We start from the raw sequence: 20,997 nt of genomic DNA, 5'->3' as shown, positions 1-20,997 counted from the left end.
CGGTCCGCCTGAGTGTCAGCTTGCAGGAGCGGTGCGTGACGCGTTTGTGGATGGGCCGCGCGCGAGCAGGTTGCGTGATTCAGGCTCAGGCTCGGGGTCCGGAACAAGCCGTAACGCGGTCGGAAGTGTTGTGACTAGTGACTGTGATGGCAACGGCTTCGTTGTCCGGGGGAAGTTCTGATCCGCTGACCTGAACCTCCCAGCGCCCAGACTCGAGGTCCCTCCCGACTGGCCCGCCCGCTGACCCCAGCATCCCGACGCCCGGACCTGACCCGAGGTCACACCTAGACAACCCGGACCCTGACCCGGCACCCCGGCGCCCCGGACTGACTTAAGGTCACACCTAGCCGACCAGGACCCTGACTCGGGGTCACATGGGTCACATCTAGCTGACCCGGACCGTGACCCCGGCAGGACCGAGTCGTCCCGGACGGAGACGAGCGCCTCGGAGAAGGACAGCGCCCCCAGTGACGATGATGAGGAGCCCGAGGACGAGGAGGACGAGGAGGAGATCCGCGGCTCCGACGACGACGAGCAGGAGGCGCCGTCCGACTACAAACCAGGTACGTCCTCGTCGGGGCTCCCCTCTGTCAACAGGCACCACCTGCCTGCGGTGAGGGGGAGGCTGAGTCGGGGTGGAAAATTGTGGGCTCGGGCTGCCTGCCAGGCGGCTGCCACCGTGCCCGGGAGCCGCTGGGCCGGAGTCAGGGAGATGCTCTGGACTGCAGACCGGCGCTGACTTGCCACTCTCCCCTCGGCGCCGGTCCGTGCCCGGGAGCCGCTGGGCCGGGGTCAGGGAGATGCTCTGGACTGCAGACCGGCGCTGACTTGCCACCCTCCCCTCGGCGCCGGTCCGTGCCCGGGAGCCGCTGGGCCGGGGTCAGGGAGATGCTCTGGACTGCGGACCGGCGCTGACTTGCCACTCTCCCCTCAGCGCCGGTCCGTGCCCGAGTCATCCGGAGCCGCAGGCGATGTCGAGGTTCGGGAATCGGTGCTCAGCGGGCGCGGGTCGGTGGGGCGGACATATGGGCGGCGCCGCCCGACGGGGCGTCGCGCCGCGGCTGTGCGTACCGAGCCGGGTCGGCGGGATGGACCAGGAGACGGCACAGGGCGGGTAGAGGACTACGCTGTCGCTATGCCTCTTATTACACGCTCTGGTCGACAGAGGTGCCCACCACTGGCGGAATACGTCTTTGGAGTGCATTTAGGGGTTTTCAGGTGTGCCATTGTCAGAACATCTTGATATTGTCGGAATGAAACAGAACGCGGCACAGGTTGAGTGCTGAATGTCCTATGTTTGTGTTTGCTCTATTTGCCAAAGTGATTGTTTGGGGAGCGGCGTGCGCCCGCGCGAGGGCTGTCGGCCGAGATGTGTGGCGAGCCACGGGGCGTCGGCGCCGGCCGGGCCGCTCGCCGCTGATGGATGCGCCGCTGTCCGAGGGGCTCTCGGACGGTCGCTGTCGGCCACTGATGGCCGCTGATGGCTGCCGCTCCGATGACGCCGCTCGGCCGGCGGCCGGTCGCGCCGGGCGGCGCAGTCCCGGGCGCCAGGCCCGCCCTGGAGCCCGGCACGCCGCGCCGCCCGCCCTGGAGCCCGGTACGCCGAGCCGGAGGGCCTCCTACCCGCGGCGGCAGGAGGCTGGAACGGCGCACAAATGTTTGGGGTTCATCGAACGTAGCATGCGACGTAGTTCATTGAGCGCCACGACATTTGAGAATCAACGTGATTATGCGTGCGATGTTAAATGAGGACAATAATTTACATAGCATTTGAAAAACTCTTGCGCTTTGTCACGCACCGAAAGCGAGCTTCCTCTAAAAAAAACTGGCAACCGCATCAGTTGATTTCGCAGCGATTTATACGTCATCATCATGTTCAAGGCAAGGTTATGTCCTAGAATGTCAGCGAAACGATGCTAGACTTAGGTCATCATTTCGACGCAGCACATCCTTCACGTCCTGACAGCTTTTTGACAAAATTTTAATCAATTCAAATAATGTAGTTACTGTTGAACATTTCGCCAATAGTTGATGTCCATTCATCTCATGTGAAGTTATAGCGCCACTCTGGGACGTGCTGTCGGGACCGGATGAGTCAGCTGCGCTGGCTGTTCGGAGGCCCTGTTCCGCTGCAGACGGCTCGCCCGATGACACATTCCGTCCTCATGATGCCACCAACGCCGCCTTCCAATCGAGAGCGTCGCGACTGGCAAGCGGGCGACTCTGGTGGGCCGGCGACTCTGTGACTGGTGACTGCTGGTGACCGCTGGGCCGGTGACTGCTTGGCCGATGGCACTGCTGGGGCGGTGATCTTGTTGAGTCGATGACTGCTGGGCCGGTGACTCTGTCGGGCCATCCGTCCCCCGCGTCTGCGTCGTGAGGACAGCCGCGCCCTGCGCTGTGGACACATCGGTTCATTCGGGCCGGCCAGCCTCAGCCAGCAATCCGCCTTGCATACATCAGCGGCGGCGACCTCAGCTCTGCATATATCAGCGGCCGCGCATACATCAGCGGCCGCGACCGGCGGCTAATGTCCGGCAGCACCGTTCGGCCCGGCACGCAACCGCGCCGTGCCTGGCGCCGGGGGGGGGGGGGGCACCGGCTCCCGGCGCGTATGTGACCTCGGGCCGCAGGCGGCGCGGCGCCGAGTGTTCGCAGTCCGCTCGCCGCCGGGCCGGGCTCGCCCGGCCACCGCACGGCCGTATCGATCTGGAGCCGGCCCCGGTCGCCCTCCCCGCCCCTGAACGGGCCGCGGCGCCACCCCGGGCTCCTGACCGCGCTCGGGTCGGCATCGGTCCGTCCGACGGGCGCGCTCCCGGTGTCTCCAGAGACGGGCGCCGGGGCGGCTCCGGCCGGTCGGCCGCGTCGTCTCGGCCTGTCATGGTACGCCGCTGCTGCCGGGGCGCCGATCCCGGCCGCCCGTCGTGTGGCCCTGCTGGGTCGGCGCCGGTCAGAGGCCTGCTGTGGCGGACGGCCGGCTGACCAAGTGCGGCCAGCGGCGTACTGGCGCAGGCTGCGAACACCCGACGCTGGCAGACGCCTGGCCCACGACTGCACCTCCGACTTAGCACAGACCCCGTCCACATGATCCCAGCGCAGACCGCAGGCTCCTGCACGAACTCGACGGGACTCCGGGTCAGGGGCCCGGTCCCGACGCTCGCACAATGGCCCGCCACACTATCAGCACGACCCTCTGACATTTGGCCGCTGACGGTGACGCCAGGCGCGGACCCGTGACTGCGTGTGTAGTGGCGCCTGCAGAGGCCCGCTGTCCCCGACCGCGGCACCAGAGCGGCCGCCCCGGCCAGAGCGGCTCCTAGGGGACCGGCTCGCGCCGACCGCATGTCGCCGGCCGGTCGTTCTCAGAGTCGCCCGGTGAAGCGGCGGGTCGCGGGTGCTGAGCACGGCCGGGCCGCGGGTCGTGTCGGAGGGTGTTGCGGCCCCGGAGCCGACGGCCGGCGCGCGCCGCGCCCGACCGCCGGCTCCAGCCGCCCAGTGGCGGCGAGTCATTTCAGCCATTCAGGGCGAGAAGGGACGCCATTCGATTAGCCTGGGCTCTCGGACCGCGCTGTGGTCGGTGTGCGGCCGATCGGCGGCCCGATCGGCGCCAGCTGTTGGCCATCACGCCAACAAACGGTCCGACACCGGGCTGGCCCGGCGTCCGCACGCAGCGCTGGCGGTCCTGTGTGTGCTGCCGACAAACCGTGCCGTATGGGCCACTCTGCGTCTCCAGTTAGCCGGGGGTGGGTGCCGCGGGATGTCCCCAGCTGCCGGTGCCATGTGTGGTGTCGCGGCCGGCCGGCGCGGGGTCAACGAGAAGGGAGCAGCGCTGTCAGACCGGCTCCCATCTCGGGGCAGTCTGCGATCAGTCTTGGTGCCAACGCGCTGATGTTCGCGTATTGTGTACTCCGTCGTCACTCGGTTTATCGTGGATGATGTCATACAGGTGGCTCGCTAGTTAGGACGCTGTGGGCTGGTGTTAGATAGTATGGAAGTTCTATCAAGTCCCCTTAGAAACGCGACCTGCGCGTGTGCTTGGAAACATGGCCTTCGCCTTTGCACCTGCGAAATGTCTGCCCGATGCAGATGGCTGCCGCCCAGCCCTGCGTCGTGTCGGCCGCACTCTGTGTGCCGTCTAGCAGGCTGCGAGCCCCGTCGTGCCGGGGCCGACGCCCGGGCGCCTGCCGTGCCCGGGCCGGGGCCCGGGCGCCTGCCGCGCCGTGGCCGTACTCTGTGTGCTGTCTGGCGGGCCGCGAGCCCCGCCGTGCCGGGGCCGAGGCCCGGGCGCCCGCCGTGCCGTGGCGGTACTCTGTGTGCTGTCTGGCGGGCCGCGAGCCCCGCCATGCCTGGGCCGGGGCCCGGGCGCCTGCCGCGCCGTGGCCGTACTCTGTGTGCTGTCTGGTAGGCCGCGAGCCCCGCCGTGCTGGGGCCGGGGCCCGGGCGCCCGCCGTGCCGTTGCCGTACTCTGTGTGCTGTCTGGCGGGCCGCGAGCCCCGCCGTGCCGGGGCCGGGGCCCGGGCGTCCGTCGTGCCGCGGCCGCACTCCTGCCATGGTCCGTGACATGGCTATGGGTCTCGGCAGGTGGATACCACCCGGTACGCATCGGCGACATGTTCCACGGGCGCTACCACGTCATCCGCAAGCTCGGCTGGGGACACTTCTCCACCGTCTGGCTCTGCTGGGACATACGGTACGTGCTCTGCTGGGACGTTCGGTATGCGCTGTAGCAGACAATAGCGACTTTCCACCCTATATGCGGCCGTCGCGGTTTTCATCGCATATTTTCCATCTTCATGCACGTGTGTCGTTTAGTTTGAGGCTTCGACATGCCCTCGATATTTCTTGATTTGAAGTTTTAGAGAAATCCTGCCTCAATGAGTTAGTTTTTCTTTTTTAGCATTTGCAGTGTCTGTCAGCTCGTCTCGTCACAGGCGTTTCTTCAGACGAGGAAGTTGCATCGATTAAATTTACTGCTCATACAAGTATCGTTTCGACAAAGGGTTGTGGCCAAAATATAGATATGTCTATCATTCACTTTGTCGTCGGAACAAAGCCAATATAACTGTTCTTACATGGAGCTGACATTACGTTTGGCTGATACCACTTTTGAACAGTTACATTAAGTGCTTACCGTTTTACATTTGAAAATAATCTCTATCTCAGAACTCACGCCTTCTCAAAAAAAAAAAACGCAGCGCCGGTCATGAGGGCGGATTATAAACGTTGATGACAAACGGTGCGAATGTCCTCAAAGTTGTCGGCCACGAAGCGAGCTTGTGTTGGTTGTAGCTCCGATATGATGTGCGTCGTAGCAAAAAAACATTCATTGCTCCTCCGTAAGCCTATTAGCAATGGGAAAACATCACGGCTCGCTGGGGCCTCATCATGCGCGTGGTTTGATTATTAGTTCATTTGCCGGGAGGTACTCCGTCGGTCGGCCATGTCGTTCATCACATCTGCCTGGCCCGGATGAATGGCCGTCTGGCCGCGGCTCTGACGGACGGTAATGTTTCAGGGACAAGCGGTTCGTGGCGATGAAGGTGGTGAAGAGTGCCTGCCACTACACAGAGACGGCTCTGGACGAGATCAAGCTGCTGAAATGTGTGAGTAGTGGGAACGCCGCTGCCCGCCCCACACCGAGCTGACCCCGTCACCGCGTCTTGACGTTACTGGGCCTGTCCCCTCCAGACGCGTGGGGGTGGCGGGCTGGAGAGAAGCCGTCACAGCCGGCCGCCCGGCGGCGGCGGCGCGCGCTCAGTGGCTGTCACGAACGCGTGACGTCATTGGTCTTGGGTCGTATTGTAGATCAGGACATTCGGCTTCGAGCACCGCGCATGGCGTTAGCACTCCACCGTTCGTCCTCAGCATCTAGCGCTAGAGGTCGCGTTGCTGCTGGCCATACTGGTCCCACGCATGGATGGGCCATCTCCCGCCCGAGCGCGCGCCAGTCAGAGCGGGTCGCGCGGGGCCGGTGGGAGTCTGACGCGCCGGTGCGGTGACCCGGCCGGGACCTACGGCGGTCGCTGCATCCGGCGCCGAGCAGCCCCGTCAGCCCACACACGGCCGTGTGGGGCGGACGCGGCCGGCCGCAGCCAGCGGCGCGCCGGGCCCGGCCGGGCGGGGGCGAGGCGAGGCGCTGGTCACTGGCGGCCGCCGCCCGTTGGCCGCTCGGCCGGTGGGTGACGAGGCTGCGGTGGTCACTTGTTGTCGGGACAAGTGCGATGGCGTGGTCCCGTTGCGACTACTACAGCCTGAACGGTATACCGGCGCTTCTGCCGCCACCAGTACGGGCCGCCCAGCTGGCCCTACTGGCCGGGTTGGGGGTGGGGCTGGAGGGCGGGGCCGGAGGGAGGGCGGGGGTCGTGGTCGAAGTCGGCCGGCGCTGTGTTGGTCGGATCGATCCCGGGCCGGCCCGAGGCGGCCACCCAGGGCGCCTCGCCGCCCGGGACCAGCTAGCTGGCCTCGGGGCGCCGCGGCTGGTGACCGGAGTCGGGACCGGCTCCCCGGCTCCCCGGCTCCCCGTTTCCCGGTCACCGGCCGCCACGCCCGCCTGACGGCGTGACGCAGTTGGCGCCCGGCCCAGCCCGGCCCAGCTCAAAGTAGCGCGACGCGTCCGGCCCGACTGGGCGTACCACACCGCTATCACACTTTCGTATTTGCTCTCACCACCGGGACCGCCGGGAGGATCCAAGTAACTAACCTCCTGCAGCAGTCTGTAATGGTGGTTTCCCCCAAGAGTTGCAGTAATACCGATGTAACGGTCGACAGCCTTTGTGATTTCGCTTCCAGCGCCATCCAGCCACCGTCACCGCCGCCGCCTGCCAGTGGTGGCGAGGCCGTACTCGCCGCGGCGCCCTCGTGCACGGCCGTCGGCCTTGTGTGCAGGCTCGGTATGGCAACGCCGCACCAGATCCATGCACGATCAATGGCGCCGTCAGGACGCCTAAGGTTGCCTCATTGTGGCGGGGTGAGCGTGATTTGGACGGCCGGCGGCGGCCGGTGTGGGAGAGGGGCGGCCGCGGCGCGACCGGGCGCTCAGGTCGGCTCGGACGCCTCGTCAGCAGATGGGCGTGGCGCCGCCTCCCCGGGGAGGTGCGACATGACTCAATCAGCAACGTAATGTCCGATAGCCTGTACTGGATGGCAAGTTGCGCTTGGTAGTTAACCGTTAAGAGGTGATGTGTTTCAGTGGTTTGCACAGAATTTTACGAACGCTTGCCCAGGTTACATCGAATGGAGACTTTGAGCGAGGCCTGTTGGTATCGCTGTGGTGAGACTGGCTTAGGGGAGCTCGCTGTTCGCCTGCGTCTTGGCATACCTGGTGCTCGTGGCCGCGTCCGTGTGGCCAGTGGCGGAGTGGGTCAGGTCTCACCGACCGCTGTCATGTCGTCCTCCCGCTGCAGTCGGCCGTCCGTGTGGCCAATGGTGGAGTGGGTCAGGTCTCACCGACCGCTGTCATGTCGTCCTCCCGCTGCAGTCGGCCGTCCGTGTGGCCAGTGGCGGAGTGGGTCAGGTCTCACCGACCGCTGCCATGTCGTCCTCCCGCTGCAGTCGGCCGTCCGTGTGGCCAGTGGCGGAGTGGGTCAGGTCTCACCGACCGCTGCCATGTCGTCCTCCCGCTGCAGTCGGCCGTCCGTGTGGCCAGTGGCGGAGTGGGTCAGGTCTCACCGACCGCTGCCATGTCGTCCCCCCGCTGCAGTCGGCCGTCCGTGTGGCCAGTGGCGGAGTGGGTCAGGTCTCACCGACCGCTGGTCGGCCGCATATTTGTGAGGCTAATACCCGCTGGGTGTCCCACGTGTCGTGGAATGACTCGACAGTGCTGATGCTCTAATGCTGGAGTAGCAAACTACAATACATCGCCAACGTTCAACTACAGTAAAAGACGGGCTGATATGCCACTGACACACCATTGCCTCTAACACATCATCAACCGTCACAAGGTGTACTGAATTCACACATCAGATAACGAAGGGAATTGACTTCAATCGTCGTCGTGGGCCAGCGCTTGTGATACTTCCATCAAGTGCCAAGCTTGCAACACTTTTTCGAAGGCTTTTTAGGAAGGACAGTCGGATAAGTAGTTGTGTTGACAGGGACTTGAGGGGGTAAATACCATTGTCATTGCGGGCCGCGCCATCTATGGTAACGGCAGCGAACTACAATCTGACTGTCCAGGGCAAAACCCCGGATATGTCTGAGCACTCTCTAAATATGCTCCCCGCAGCTTAGAGCTAAAAATCACTTGTTGAGTGCCGTTTCGCTGCGAAGCAGTCACGTGGTTTCATGAGGGCATGCTGTTGTACGCTCACTTGATATATTTTTTCGGATAACGCGAATTTTGATGCACCGCGACTCTTCCACCACACTTGTGGTTTCATTGTTATACCTGCATTCGCGCCTGTAAATGTATCAGGATTCACCGTTTCCTGTGCTGAATTTTACTAGTCGTGTCCATGTCCTCATCTGCAGTGCAAATCACGCTGGATGGGATCAGCGGCATTTGTGATCAATCTGAAATGCACTTGACAATAATTGGCACGCTGACACGCAGTGGAGTGAACTGCTCTGAGTTTGTTGATCAAGCCGGTATGCCTTGCGGCTAGGTAGGCGTCGAGAACGTATGCTGTCAGTCGCCGCGTTGCCATCCATCACGGAGGCGTGCCGTGTGCTGGCGGCCGTGTGGTGCGTGGAGGCGTGGTCTGCAGCCGGCGGCGGTGCCTCGCTGGCCACAGGTGCGGGACAGCGACGAGGCCGACCCGTTCCGTGAGGGCACCGTCCAGCTGCTGGACGACTTCAAGATCAACGGCGTCAACGGCACGCACGTCTGCATGGTATTCGAGGTGCTGGGCCACAACCTGCTGAAGCTCATCATCCGCAGCAACTACCAGGGCATTCCGCTGGAGAACGTCAGGTCCATCATCAAGCAGGTGAGCGCGGCGGCCGGCGCTGGGGCCGGCGGGCCCTGACCGGCGCGGGGGCGGTGACCAATAGCCGGTGCGGTTGACACGCGACCGGCATCTGGCGGACGTGGGGCTGACCTTTGGTGAACGCGGGCCGGGAGCCAGCCCGACGTGCCGTTATTGATTGATAAACGCTCGGCTGGCGTTGTGTTAGCGGCTGACTCAGGTCTGTCTGACGGCTGGCCGGTGTGGTAGCGACACACCGCTGACGGCCGACACCCGCTGACGCAGTCTAGCGTGACGCCGTGCGGACGCCGCCGGGCCCTGGTCGCCGGGCCGCCCCCGTCCTCTCTCACGCCCCCGCCCCCGACCCCTACCCCCGCCGGCAGGTGCTGGAGGCCCTCGACTACCTGCACACCAAGTGTCAAATCATTCATACGGACATTAAGCCCGAGAACGTGCTGCTGTGTGTGGACGAGGCGCACGTGCGCCGGCTGGCCGCCGAGGCCGCCCACTGGCAGAAGCTCGGCCTCAAGCTGCCGGGCTCGTTCAGTGAGTGGAGCGCGGCCGGTGACGCCGCCCTGCGGCCGGTGGAGCCGTGTGGGCAGGGCGGGTCATTCTCGCTCCGCAGCTGCGGATCGCTGCTCGCTCCACATCGGCTCCTCTGGCGTCCAGAGGCAACAAACTATGTGTTCCGTCGTGTCTTAATGAAGTGCCTTTTGCATTTGGCCGACAGAAATGCTTCGAGAGTTGCCGATGGGTGATTTTCTCGCTGGTCAGCAGAGGGGAAAAGGAGTTTTCCCCCAACCTGTCGGCATTCTCATTTATCTGAGCATTAACTTCTCTAGCCCTTGAGCCCACCGACAGGGCTGGTTTTAGGCCAAACGGCATCCATAAATCCTGTCACAGGGGCCTGAGCCGGGCTCAAGCCTGAGCCTGAGCTGGCACGGGTTCGACGCCACCGTTTGAACCGACCCCTCCGTTTCCAGCGGCCACGGCTCCCAAACACATGCAGCAGCCCGACCCCTCGACACTGTCCAAGAACAAGAAGAAGCGGCTGAAGAAGAAGGCTAAGAAGCAGGCCAAGCGTCTGGAGCAGATGGCCGAGCTGACTGAACAGTGGGAGCGTGAGCAGACGGAGCAGGCGGCGCTGCGCCAGGAGCCGCCCGGCGAGCCGACGCCGGCGGCGGCGGCGGCGACGGCGGCCGAGCCGGCCGAGGCCGAGCGGCAGACGGCGGCGCCGCCCGAGAACGGCGACGACCCGCCAGCGCCGTCGGCCGAGCCGCAGCCGCCGGAGCCGCGGCCGCCCGAGCTTAGGCAGCCGGCCCCCGACCAGGCCAACGGCGACGGCGCCAATGGCGACGCCGCCAAACTGGGTACGCGATCCGGCCGACGCCGCTGGCCTAGGCCGTGGGCTCTCGCTCCAAGGTCGGCTGCCGCCGTCCCTGCCAAAGTTTTGCTCCGTGTGACGTCACGTGCCGCTCGATATCCGGCGGGTCATTACAGCGGGAGGAAAATTGGTATGCTGCCGCGCCTCAATCAGCGGCAGTGAAGCGCGGAGCCTGCGGGAGGGAACGACCTCGCTTGCGAACAGAGCATGCAATTACTAAGTGGCCCGTCTTGCAGTTAGCTTTCCATACACACACATCCGTTGTTTGGTCAGTGCAGCCAGAAAATGATATAGTGGCGACTGCCAAAGACAGAGCGCACTGACCCGTCACGTGATCATTTCATCTCAGTCGTGTGCACAGAGTGGCCGTCCACGAGCTGCTTCACGGCCGGCCGGGGAGCCGGCCCGAGCTGTGTCACATGTCAGACGCGGGGCCGGTCACGGGCTCGCAGCGTGCCGTCTGCGAGGGCGGTGGTCTGAGCCGGTGCGGTGTCGGGCTGGCCTGGCTCCGGTGACGTGCGTGATCGGAGCGAGGGCGGTGGTCTGAGCCGGTGCGGTGTCGGGCTGGCCTGGCTCCGGTGACGTGCGTGACCGGAGCGAGGGCGGTGGTCTGAGCCGGTGCGGTGTCGGGCTGGCCTGGCTCCGGTGACGTGCGTGACCGGAGCGAGGGCGATGGTCTGAGCCGGTACGATGTCGGGCTGGCCTGGCTCCGGTGACGTGCGTGACCGGGCTGCCCGGTGGACCATCGGCCCGTGCCGGGTGTGGCCGCTGACCGTCCGCGTCCGGCGCCGCAGCCAACCGCCAGAGCCTGGCCAACATGGAGGAGGCGCTGATCCAGCACTCGGTCTCCGGCGAGACCGTCACGCTGCCGTACGACCTGGAGCCCGTCGCCGACGACGTGTGCAACGGCCATGGCGCGCCGGGCGAGCAGCCGCCGGCGGCGGCGGTCAAGGAGGCGCCTACCCCCGACGGCGGACCGCCGGACGCCGGTGAGTGGCGCCGGTCCCCCCCCCCCCCCCTGCCCGCCGGCCGGCCGGCCCCCAGTGCCCCGCAGTGGCAGCGCCATCCGACGGCGGCACGCAGGCGGGCGGCGTCCCTGTGCTGGCCTCGGGAGATATTCATGTCCCCTGGGCTTGTTACAGGCGCGTACATTATCATGGGCTTTCTGTCACCATTTCCGCGCGTACATTACGATGCCATTGTCATTGGCTGGTCGCCACATCCAGAAAGAGTCGGAGGATGGGCCTGTGCGTTCTGCCTTTATCCGCGAAATCTGTTCCTGCGGTCACTGCTCCCTGTGGGATCACCGGACACATATCGCGTCGCGCGCATCTGATGGTCGGCATTTGACGGCCGAGTGCCACTCCTAGCGTGTCCTGACACCATCATTGCCCCAGATCCTTCGACTCCAGGTCCTGCCAGTACAGAGGTGGCAAACACTATTAATCCTGGCGCTCCAGTCTCCTCCGACCTTGGGGCTGCTCCCGCTGCCCGTGAGAGGCTCGGGACGGCCGTTCCGACCTCTCCTGACGCTGAGTCAGGCGGTGCTCCTGACCGAGCCTGTGGCGAGGCGGCCGCTGCTGGCTCTCCCGACCCCGCCGCTCCGGGCCCCGTGCCGGTCCCGGCCGAGTCCGGCCTGGACCCGGCCGGCGATGGCGACGGCGACGGTGTGGAGGCCGACCGCGAGCTCACCGAGGTCATCGTCTCAAACGTGGCCACCGACGACGACCTCGACTCCTCCTGGGTCGATGTTGACGAAGGTCGGTCTCCGCCGCACCCCTCCCCCCGCGGGCGTCGGGCCGGGCAGCTATTCGCAAGGACGCGTGTGGCAATTCAACGTGGCAGTAGGCTGCATCAGATGTAGGTCATGCCGCGTTATTGTTGGAAATAGGGATGCTGACTCAGCTTGGGCGTGGGCAGTGCTGGCTGCCGCGTTGCTGGTTATTGGTGGGTCGGGGGTCTGACCGCTAAGTCAGTATGTTGCATTATCAAGCACGCAGTACTGATCGGGAGTGGTGACCTATCACTGCCGACTTCCGCCAGATGGTGAGGAGGTGAAGGTGCCCTCCGTTCCTGTGCCCTCCTCGTCCTCTGAGTGGATCAAACTGGCCCGGTCCGCCGCAGTGCCGAGCCGAGGTACCGTCGGTTTCCGCCGTCCCTCCGTCGGTCCCGCCGGTCCCCGCCGTCCCCTCGTCGGTCCCGCCGGTCCCCCCCTTCCCCTCGTCGGTCCCGCCGGTCCCCGCCGTCCCTCCATCGGTCCCCGCCGTCCCTCCGTCGGTCCCGTCGGTCCCCGCCGCCCGTCTCTCTACCCCCGCCGAGCTGCCCCGGGCTGGGGTGAATGGTGTCGCGCGTCGCCAGACGCGGCGCCCCGCCTGTGTCGCCAGTCCAGCGCGACCCGCGGCGCCTGGTTTCCCGTCGGGAGTAGCAGCTGACATTCGCATTGTTGTCACGTGTGGCGTGCCTGAAAGTTTCGCCGAAGGTCGTTCGCTCGAGCTCCGCCACTCGTGCTCCGCCGCCCGTGCCGCACTGGACGCCTGCAATGAGCGCCTGCGCCCGCAGAGAAGGGCGTGGACTCGCCGGCCGACGCCGCGCCGGCCGCCGGAGAGGCGCGCAGGCCCGATCCAGTCAACGAGGTGTGCGATATGAAGGTCAAGCTGGCCGACCTGGGCAACGCTTGCTGGACGGTGAGGCGACGGCTGACCGCGCCGCCAGTGGGCTCACCACTCACGTAATCTAACGCCGGCCTAAACGCTCGTCCGAGCTGGCCAGTATACGAGCTGGTGTAGACAAGCTCGTGGGTGTCTGTGCGCGAGCTGGGTGATGTCCACGTGGCTCTAACATTCATGTGTCTGCGTGATCTGGGCTTGTGCGCGATCACTGGGGCAACTGGAGGCAGTGTTTCGGGGCTGATAGACTGAAGGGATGATGACTTGCTTGCGCGCGACTGTCCGAAAGCTGGCGAGGTTTACCGTTCGAACAGGATGTCCCCAAACCCACGACCGTACCGCGATGCGCTGTAATGGTACACTCGTGAGCTGCGTATAGCTATACATATTGCAGCCTGGTTTGTCAACTAATTTGTACAATTACTACTAAGCTATGGTGTGATTGGTAGCGTCTCCGGAACAGTTTACAGCTTTTGCCCTGTATTAGAGCCTGACATCTATTCCTGGGGATCGGGGTGTTTCGCTGTGCGAGAAGTGAGGCACCACACTGGTTTGAAACTCTAAATGAATTAGAGTTATCAGCTACCTTACATTGATGCAAACTGTTTTGCGGGAGGGGGGGGGGGGGGCGGGGAGGGGCGGCAACAGCGAGTCATTGTGCACTCCAAAACTCGCAAAGCACTGCATGAAACGGCTTTACTGGTGGCAGGCGGGGGGCGCGCCGTCGGCGCCTCCCGCGTCGTCCTCTGGCTGCGCGTATGACATTCCGCCATCGCCGCCAGCACCACCACTTCACGGAGGACATCCAGACGCGTCAGTACCGCTGTCTGGAAGTGCTGCTGGGCGCCGGCTACGGGCCGCCGGCCGACATTTGGTCGACGGCGTGCATGGCGTTCGAGCTGGCCACCGGCGACTACCTGTTCGAGCCGCACACGGGCGATAACTACAGCCGCGATGAAGACCACATCGCGCACATCATCGAGCTCACCGGCGACATACCCAAGCGCATCATGTTTGGCGGCAAATACTCGCGCGACTTCTTCAACAAGAAAGGTAGGCGGCGGGGGACACTCCGTCAGATGGAGCTGTTGCGACGGAGAACAACAGCTCGCTTGGCCTGTTCTTGTCCCGTCTGAGGTATTGTACGGACTCTCGTCAAAGGTCGCGCTCTAGCCACTCGCATTTCGTGTCGCACGACGCCAACGGGAAGCCGCCTGCGTGGTGTGTTCCGCCAACATCGCCCGGCTCCTCTGCACATGGAGCGGAGGGCGGGGACGCAGGGCCAGGGCTGGGACCGCCCACCAGGCGCCGTGCTGCTCCTGACCTCGCTCCGTGTCTGGCCGCCGCAGGCGAGCTTCGCCACATCACCAAGCTGAAGCCGTGGGCGCTGCATGAGGTGCTGATGGAGAAGTACGAGTGGCCGGAGCCGAGGGCGCGGGCATTCGCCGACTTCCTGCTGCCGATGCTGGCGCTTGACCCGGAGCGGCGTGCGTCGGCCGCCGCCTGCCTGCACCACCCGTGGCTCAGCTCGTGACCTGGCGCCCGGGGCGCCGCACATTCCGGCCCGCCCGCGCCGCCGCCTCCTGTGATAGGGTGGCGGCCGAGCCACCGCTAGTTTTGTACGGCCGGCCGCGCCGCCCGTGCCCCGCCCGCCCCCTCCCGGTGTTGCCTGCCGTGACGGCCGCGGCCGCCGGCCCAGTCAGCTTGGTCTCCTCTCCAGCCGGTTCATGTTCACTTAGAGTTAAGTTGCTGTTTGAGGAACCCGAATCGATAGTGTTTAATATACAATTGGACTTGAGGAGTTGTTTTGATTGACCGCAGTAGAACCAATTTTCCGGGGCGGAACAAGCGTGGCGTTGTCGCTTCAGTACGCCTCCAAACGCGACAGTTGGACTGACTGGTAACCAGTCCCAAAGCCGTCGGAGTCAGCGGTTTGTTTCCGTAGCGTTCTCCGCATAGCCGACTGGCGGCATTGATCCACATGCCTATGCGGTACGCGTCTACAGCCCCCCCCCCCCCCTCCGCCCAACATTCGCGAGTAGGCTTAATGCGGAGCTGGCAACCCGAGCTACGTGGGTCCGGATTCTTAATATGAAACGGCTCTACATTTTGGCCTTCTGTCGCGTTGGTGCCTTTGTATAGCCGTTGCGTACACGCGTCCTTGTGGGTAAAACATCACTCGTGGATGATGGGTTCAGGAAAGTAGGAAGATGAGATCAAATGGCAATGATACTGAGTGGGGATGGCAAACGACAATTCATTGATACGAGAATTCGTAAGAATTCATCGCCGGGATGGGACCATTGGCTGGGCGGGTTGGGGGGATATGCGGCTCAGAGCTCCCGTCAGCGAACCGGCGCCAAGCTCAACCGGCGCGAGGAATGCGCGAGCATACAAGCAAGTGGAAGGTACGCAAGAAAGAACGATGTCCGAACTATTACAGAACGAGGATCTTCCTCCCATTGCGTTGGCTGTCAGCCCAAGCGTTCCATGAACGACCCAGTCATACCCTGTCCAGGGTATCGCTGCAACGTCGTTTTGCCTACGTGACCTAGCCTCATTGGCGCTCCGAGCCGGACCGGGCAGCTGGCTCTGCTGGCAACCGAAGCTGAGACGTCATGCCGCACTGCTGCTGCAGCTCAGACCTGTCCTGACCATAGCGCACTGAACACCCCAGCTTGGGAGGCCATTTTTTTGCGAGCGCCGCGTCCGCTGGCTGACAGCAGCGACCGGCCAGGCGAGCGGCTCGTCGAGCCTGGTCCATGCCGCACGTCGCTTGCATAGTTTATAAGGTGATTAGGATTAGACTTGCGCTCTGTCCCTGTCAAGCTACGAATACTTGGAGCGCTTGCTGGCCTCGCTAACACCGATGTGGGCGCGTGCAGCTCCAGTGGCCGTTCCCGCGGGCTTCTGTTTTTGTCTCATCTTCTCCGTCGCGGGGACGACGTTCAACAGGGGTCTCGCGCTCTGTCCCTGTCGGCGCGTGCAGCTCCACGCCACACCGATGTCGGCGCGCAGCTCCAGTGGCCGTTCCCGCGGACTTCTGTTTTCTCATCTCCTCCGTCGCGGGGACGGCGTTCAACAGGGGTCTCGCGCTCTGTCCCTGTCGGCGCGCGCAGCTCCACACCACACCGATGTCGGCGCGCGCAGCTCCAGTGGCCGTTCCTGCGGGCTTCTGTTTTTGTCTCATCTTCTCCGTCGCGGGGACGACGTTCAACGGGGGTCTCGCGCTCTCCACATCTACAGCCAACCGCCGCACTACCAGCAGTCTCGATACAGCGGCGACACAGTATGGACACAGAACCGATACGGTATCGATCCAGATGCCGTCTGTTACCAGTATTCCCGAAGTATTTCCGAAAGCGGGCATTTCGAGTCTTTCTTCCATCAACTTGCAATGGCAAACGTATTACTAAAACTGGCGATTTAAGCACGCTTGAAGTCATAGCTTAGAAATAGATCCACAACAACCCCCCTTCTCGGAGGATGTTCACGGTCCCGCGAGAGCCACAATCAGAGTGCTATGCTAATATCGCCGAAGTGCACGGTGCGACTCTGCTCTTATACATTTCGTTTTGAAAAGCTGGTTTGGGGACAAAGCAGACCACTTTTGGGCGGTGCGGCGCTGTTTTATTTACGAAACCCATGGCAGCTGGCGCGAGTGCGACACACCCACGCAGTCCACGTGCTCAAAACAGGCCCTCGCAAAGCGCGGCAAACCTGGATAGCCATGCGTATTCTCAACACACAACTGCTTAAGCAGACGCCACACCACTTACAGTAAAGCCGGCAGCCCAGAAACAACACCCGCCGTAAGTAAACAACTCTGCATTTCCCGTGCCCATCAGCAGAGCCCACCGCCGCTCGGGAGCGACCCGTCCGTCGTCCGGGCCGCATCAGCTGAGCACCGTCTCGTCCAGGTCCAGCACCTGCTGGCCTGACAAGGCGGCATCCTTCCGCAGCACCTTGCTGATCACCTCCTGCAGCGAGTCGCGCGCGCCCGCGTCCAGCATCGCCAGCATCTCCTGCCGACGTCCGGGACACGGCGTCAGCGGCACGGACCGGTCCGGGGGGAGGCGACACGAGACGACGGCGGCGCCCGGGACGGCCGCGACAATAGGCACCGCACAGCACCGGCTCCAGCCGGGCGGCCGCGACAATGGGCACCGCACAGCACCGGCTCCAGCCGGGCGGCCGCGACAATGGGCACCGCACAGCACCGGCTCCAGCCGGGCGAACCGAAGCTGCGCACCGCGGCCCCCGGCTCGCCTCGGGGCAGCGCACCTCGACCCGGCCCGGCCCGGCCCGCGGCATCGGTCCGCTCACCTCTTGTGTGCTCTGGCCGTGCCGGAGCCGGAGCACCGCAACGAGCGCGCTCTCGGCGCAGGCGCGCACCACCGTGTTCTTCTCCTTGGTGCCGTTCACCAGCATGGGGATGACCAGCCGGGCCACGTCGGCCGGCAGCGGCTCCGGGTGTCCGCTGGCCAGCAGCTCCACCACCTGCGCCGACAGCTGCTTCACCTGGCCACAGACGGGGCGGGCGTCAGAAAACCGACTGCTGTCAGGGGTTCTCAGTCTGGTGTCCAGGGTCTCAGTCTGCCGTCGGGGGTCTCAGTCTGCCGTGGAGAGTCACAGTCTGATGTCCGAGGGTCTCAGTCTGGCTTCGAGGCTCTCGGTCTGGCGTCGATCGGCCGCCCGAGGCGTGCAGTCAGAGCTCGCTCACCACGCCGACCGGCGCGTGAGTGACGGTCCGTCTGAACGCCCGGCGAGCAGCGGCCACGGACGGGCGGGGGTCAGGTAGCCACGCCGGTCGACCGCAGCCGCTCTGGGTCAGACCATCCCCGGGGTGTGGGTGCTGTGCTGCACCCCGCGGACCGGATGGCCAGGGAGGCAGACAAAGCGCCACAATCGCCCTTCACATTCGGGCATCTAGCAACCTGACTGTTGGCAGTCAGTATCACACCACAACCCACTAATACCCAACGCCCAGAGAAAACATCGCACTGACCTGCACTGATAGAAACCCCGACCAATGACGAAACGGCATCGGACGTCCCACTCTCCTCACACAATGAGCTGCACAACTTCCTCAGATTCAACGTTGATACTATTTCACTATCTGTCTTTTAGTATTTTTTCTCTATTTATTTTTTGTCACTAGTTCCGCCCGCGGTCTCCTTGAGCCATCTGCACCTCTCGCCCATGGCTTCCTAGTCAATCAGAGCCTTAACATGTCAGTGGAGTCCTTCTACTCATCTAAACTTGACACGATTTCGGCGAAGGTAGTCAATGGTCCACATACGCCACATTTATTACACTTCAAGCTTTTGGGTGGGATAGCATATTCCCGCGAAGCGTCTTGGCATTAGCATGAACGCACACCGAGCCCGCGGCCGGGCTGTTCCGCAGGCGTTTGGTCTGTCTGGCGGTTGGCGTTGCGTGCATGATTTATCCTAATTGTTTTCTTTTCGCTCCGGGTGGGACCTGGTGAAAGCGGCTCTGTGAATGCGACAAACTCAACACATGCAAGGCGTCAACTTGTTAATAGTATTCAAAAGGAAAACCTAAAACCGTGCCACTTGGCCACCACAGCTCTGGTCCTCAGACAACACACGGTAGCCCTCCAGGCGGACGTTTGCCTCTGAAGGCCGGCACCAGCGGCGTGACTGCGGCGGTTCTCATTACCCGCCTGGCGTGGCCGAGCGAGCACGCGGCCGCCGCCGGGCCCGTCAGCCGGCGGAGACCGGACGGCTTTCTGGCCGGCCGACCCCGCAATCAGGCCCGTCCGAAGCGGCCGCCGCCGCCGGCGGTGGCAGCGGCACCGCTGATCGGATCTCGAGCCGGGGGCCTGATCAGGCCGGCCCAGCTGGGGCGCGACGGGGCACGATCAGGCTGGCCCAGCTGGGGTGCGACGGGCCACGATCAGGCTGGCCCATCTGGGGTGCGACGGGATCCCGATCAGGCCGGCTCAGCTGGGGTGCGATGGGCCACGATCAGGCTGGCCCAGCTGGGGCGCCACGGGCCACGATCAGGCCGGCCCAGCTGGGGTGCGACGGGCCACGATCAGGCTGGCCCACTTGGGGCGCGACGGGCCACGATCAGGGTGACCTAGCTAGGGCGCAACGGGAACCACCGTCTGCTGCCCACTACGGCCGGGTCATAACACCTTGGTTACATGGTCCTGGCTGATTCCCGAACACCAGCTGGTCGCGGAGCACTGGTGGCTCATCCCTGACAGGGCCTTCAGGACCGCAAGCCGGACACCGGCCGCTGGCCGACGGCTCAGAGAGCCGCGGCCGCCTGCCTCCAGAGCTGCCTGACCGCTGCCGCCGCTGCCGCTGCCGCCGACGCCCCAGCCGCCCGGACACAAAACACAGGTGCATCCGAACGGAGCCCCAGGTGCGGCCGGCCGCCGCCAGCTAATGCACTGGCAGCGCGCCGCCGCCGCCGGCAATCGAATCCGCCGCCGGCGCCGTCCGTCCATCGCCGCTCCCCGCTATTGCGCGCCGGCGGCTATTTAGGGCGGTCGTCCCTTGCGCTCGGCGGCGAGATTCGCACAGCCCGTGGGAAGCTGCTGCGCTCGGGCGCGTGCGAGGAGCGGCCACGTGCTGGCACAGACGCCCACTCTGGCCGTTTGCGCCGTGGTCGATGGTCAAGGCAAACTTGTTAGACAAGGACGTGTCGTCTTTTCTTTCTCCCAACAACGCACTCGCAGCTTTCCTGTTCAGAGACATGCCAGCACCAGTCAGGAGTTTAGATATCTTACGGTGCAACTGGTTCCAAATGTAAGGCTCCTCGATCAGGTCGGCCTGTCGCAGGGCGACGTTCCGTTTCTCTCGAGGCAGAGGTCTGGTCCACGCAATTCATCGGCCGTATATATTGCGACAATTCATCCCGATGGATTTCATTAAAAGCTGGCATCTCCGAAATAAAGCTTAGGCGCACTGGCAGGAGGACATCTCGAGTTCGTGCCGGGAATCTACAGCGTGCAATAATTAAAGTAACCCCAAGACGCAGAGAACCTGACGATCGCTGGCGCGGATGGACACACCCACGCACGCACGCACGCACGCACGCACGCACGCACGCACGCACGCACGCACGCACGCACGCACGCGCGCACACACACACACACACACACACACACACACACACACACACACACACACACACACACACACATACACACACACACACACACACACACACACACACACACACACACACACACACACACACACAACACACACACATCAGCATCAAGCCTGGTCGGGTGGTAGTGGTCACGCGCAGTAGACCTACCAGCATGGTGCTAGGGGCTGAATAAAGACATCGCGCAACAGCCATGCGGTGTACGCGCTGTGCCACCATAAGGCCTCCCAAAGACAGCGAAGTCATGGACGAAATCTAGACCTAGAAATCTAGAACGCGTAGACCTGACGTTTGTTTGTTTGAAAAACGAGACAGGGATATGTCGCGTCTGAAATGAAATTCGGACTCCGGGGCAATGACCGCCTGGAGTCTGCTTGGACAGCGGGATACTGATTGCATTCCCTAGTTCCTTGGAGTGCCAAGGCACTGCCTCCAAAGGTCAGCAGTGGAATAAAAGCACCGCACAATATCATCAGCGCGGCTAGCGAACGGGCCACCGGGGAACACGGCGAGCGGTGGAGGCTGCGCCATCCATCACTCTGCAGCGGAGCGCACGGGCACCGCCGGCTGCACACAGCCGACAACACAGCGTGCTCGTTCACGTCATAGGTCTGGCGGCATTGGACTACCTTGGGACAGACTCCCAGATTTCCAGTCGGGGATGCGTCTCTGAGTGGGAATTCGGAGACATCAGGCCGCGTTTTCACGACTTCTGCATCGAAGGCTGATACATAGACACACACACACACGCACGCACGCACGCACGCACGCACGCACACAAACACGCACACACACACACACACACACACACACCACACACACACCACACACACACACACACACACACACACACACACACACCCACACACACACACCACACACACACACA

General features: G+C 63.7%; 2 protein-coding genes across 8 annotated transcripts in view; one reads left to right on the top strand and one right to left on the bottom strand.

Moving 5' to 3' along the window:
- The window catches only part of LOC119112702 (SRSF protein kinase 3), a 36,471-nt gene extending 21,717 nt beyond the window's left edge, over positions 1–14,754 (top strand). For 3 of the 4 annotated variants that reach the window (XM_037236963.1, XM_037236961.1, XM_037236964.1), the window contains 10 exons: positions 415–563; positions 4,582–4,690; positions 5,516–5,603; positions 8,733–8,927; positions 9,290–9,452; positions 9,890–10,276; positions 11,085–11,279; positions 12,850–12,974; positions 13,739–14,009; positions 14,306–14,754. In XM_037236963.1, the coding sequence (XP_037092858.1) occupies positions 415–563; positions 4,582–4,690; positions 5,516–5,603; positions 8,733–8,927; positions 9,290–9,452; positions 9,890–10,276; positions 11,085–11,279; positions 12,850–12,974; positions 13,739–14,009; positions 14,306–14,490 (1,867 nt within the window). In that variant the 3' untranslated portion in view covers positions 14,491–14,754. Of the gene's footprint in view, positions 1–414; positions 564–4,581; positions 4,691–5,515; positions 5,604–8,732; positions 8,928–9,289; positions 9,453–9,889; positions 10,277–11,084; positions 11,280–11,687; positions 12,437–12,849; positions 12,975–13,738; positions 14,010–14,305 lie in introns of those variants that run through there. The other variant, XM_037236962.1, reaches the window with a different exon arrangement.
- Positions 14,755–16,553: 1,799 nt separating this feature from the next.
- Positions 16,554–20,997, bottom strand: part of l(3)80Fj (lethal (3) 80Fj) — a 40,927-nt gene continuing 36,483 nt past the window's right edge. For all 4 annotated transcript variants that reach the window (XM_037236958.1, XM_037236959.1, XM_037236957.1 and 1 more), the window contains 2 exons: positions 17,283–17,477; positions 16,554–16,981 (listed from right to left, as the gene is read on the bottom strand). In XM_037236958.1, coding sequence (XP_037092853.1) covers positions 16,853–16,981; positions 17,283–17,477 — 324 coding nt within the window. In that variant the 3' untranslated portion in view covers positions 16,554–16,852. The remainder of the gene's footprint in view (positions 16,982–17,282; positions 17,478–20,997) is intronic.

This window comes from Pollicipes pollicipes, unplaced genomic scaffold, assembly GCF_011947565.3.
Source record: "Pollicipes pollicipes isolate AB1234 unplaced genomic scaffold, Ppol_2.1 Scaffold_7261;HRSCAF=8764_pilon_pilon_pilon, whole genome shotgun sequence".
NCBI classification, from domain to species: domain Eukaryota; kingdom Metazoa; phylum Arthropoda; class Thecostraca; order Pollicipedomorpha; family Pollicipedidae; genus Pollicipes; species Pollicipes pollicipes.
Note: the sequence above shows the minus strand (reverse complement) of the source record. Positions and strands in the feature narration are given on the sequence as shown.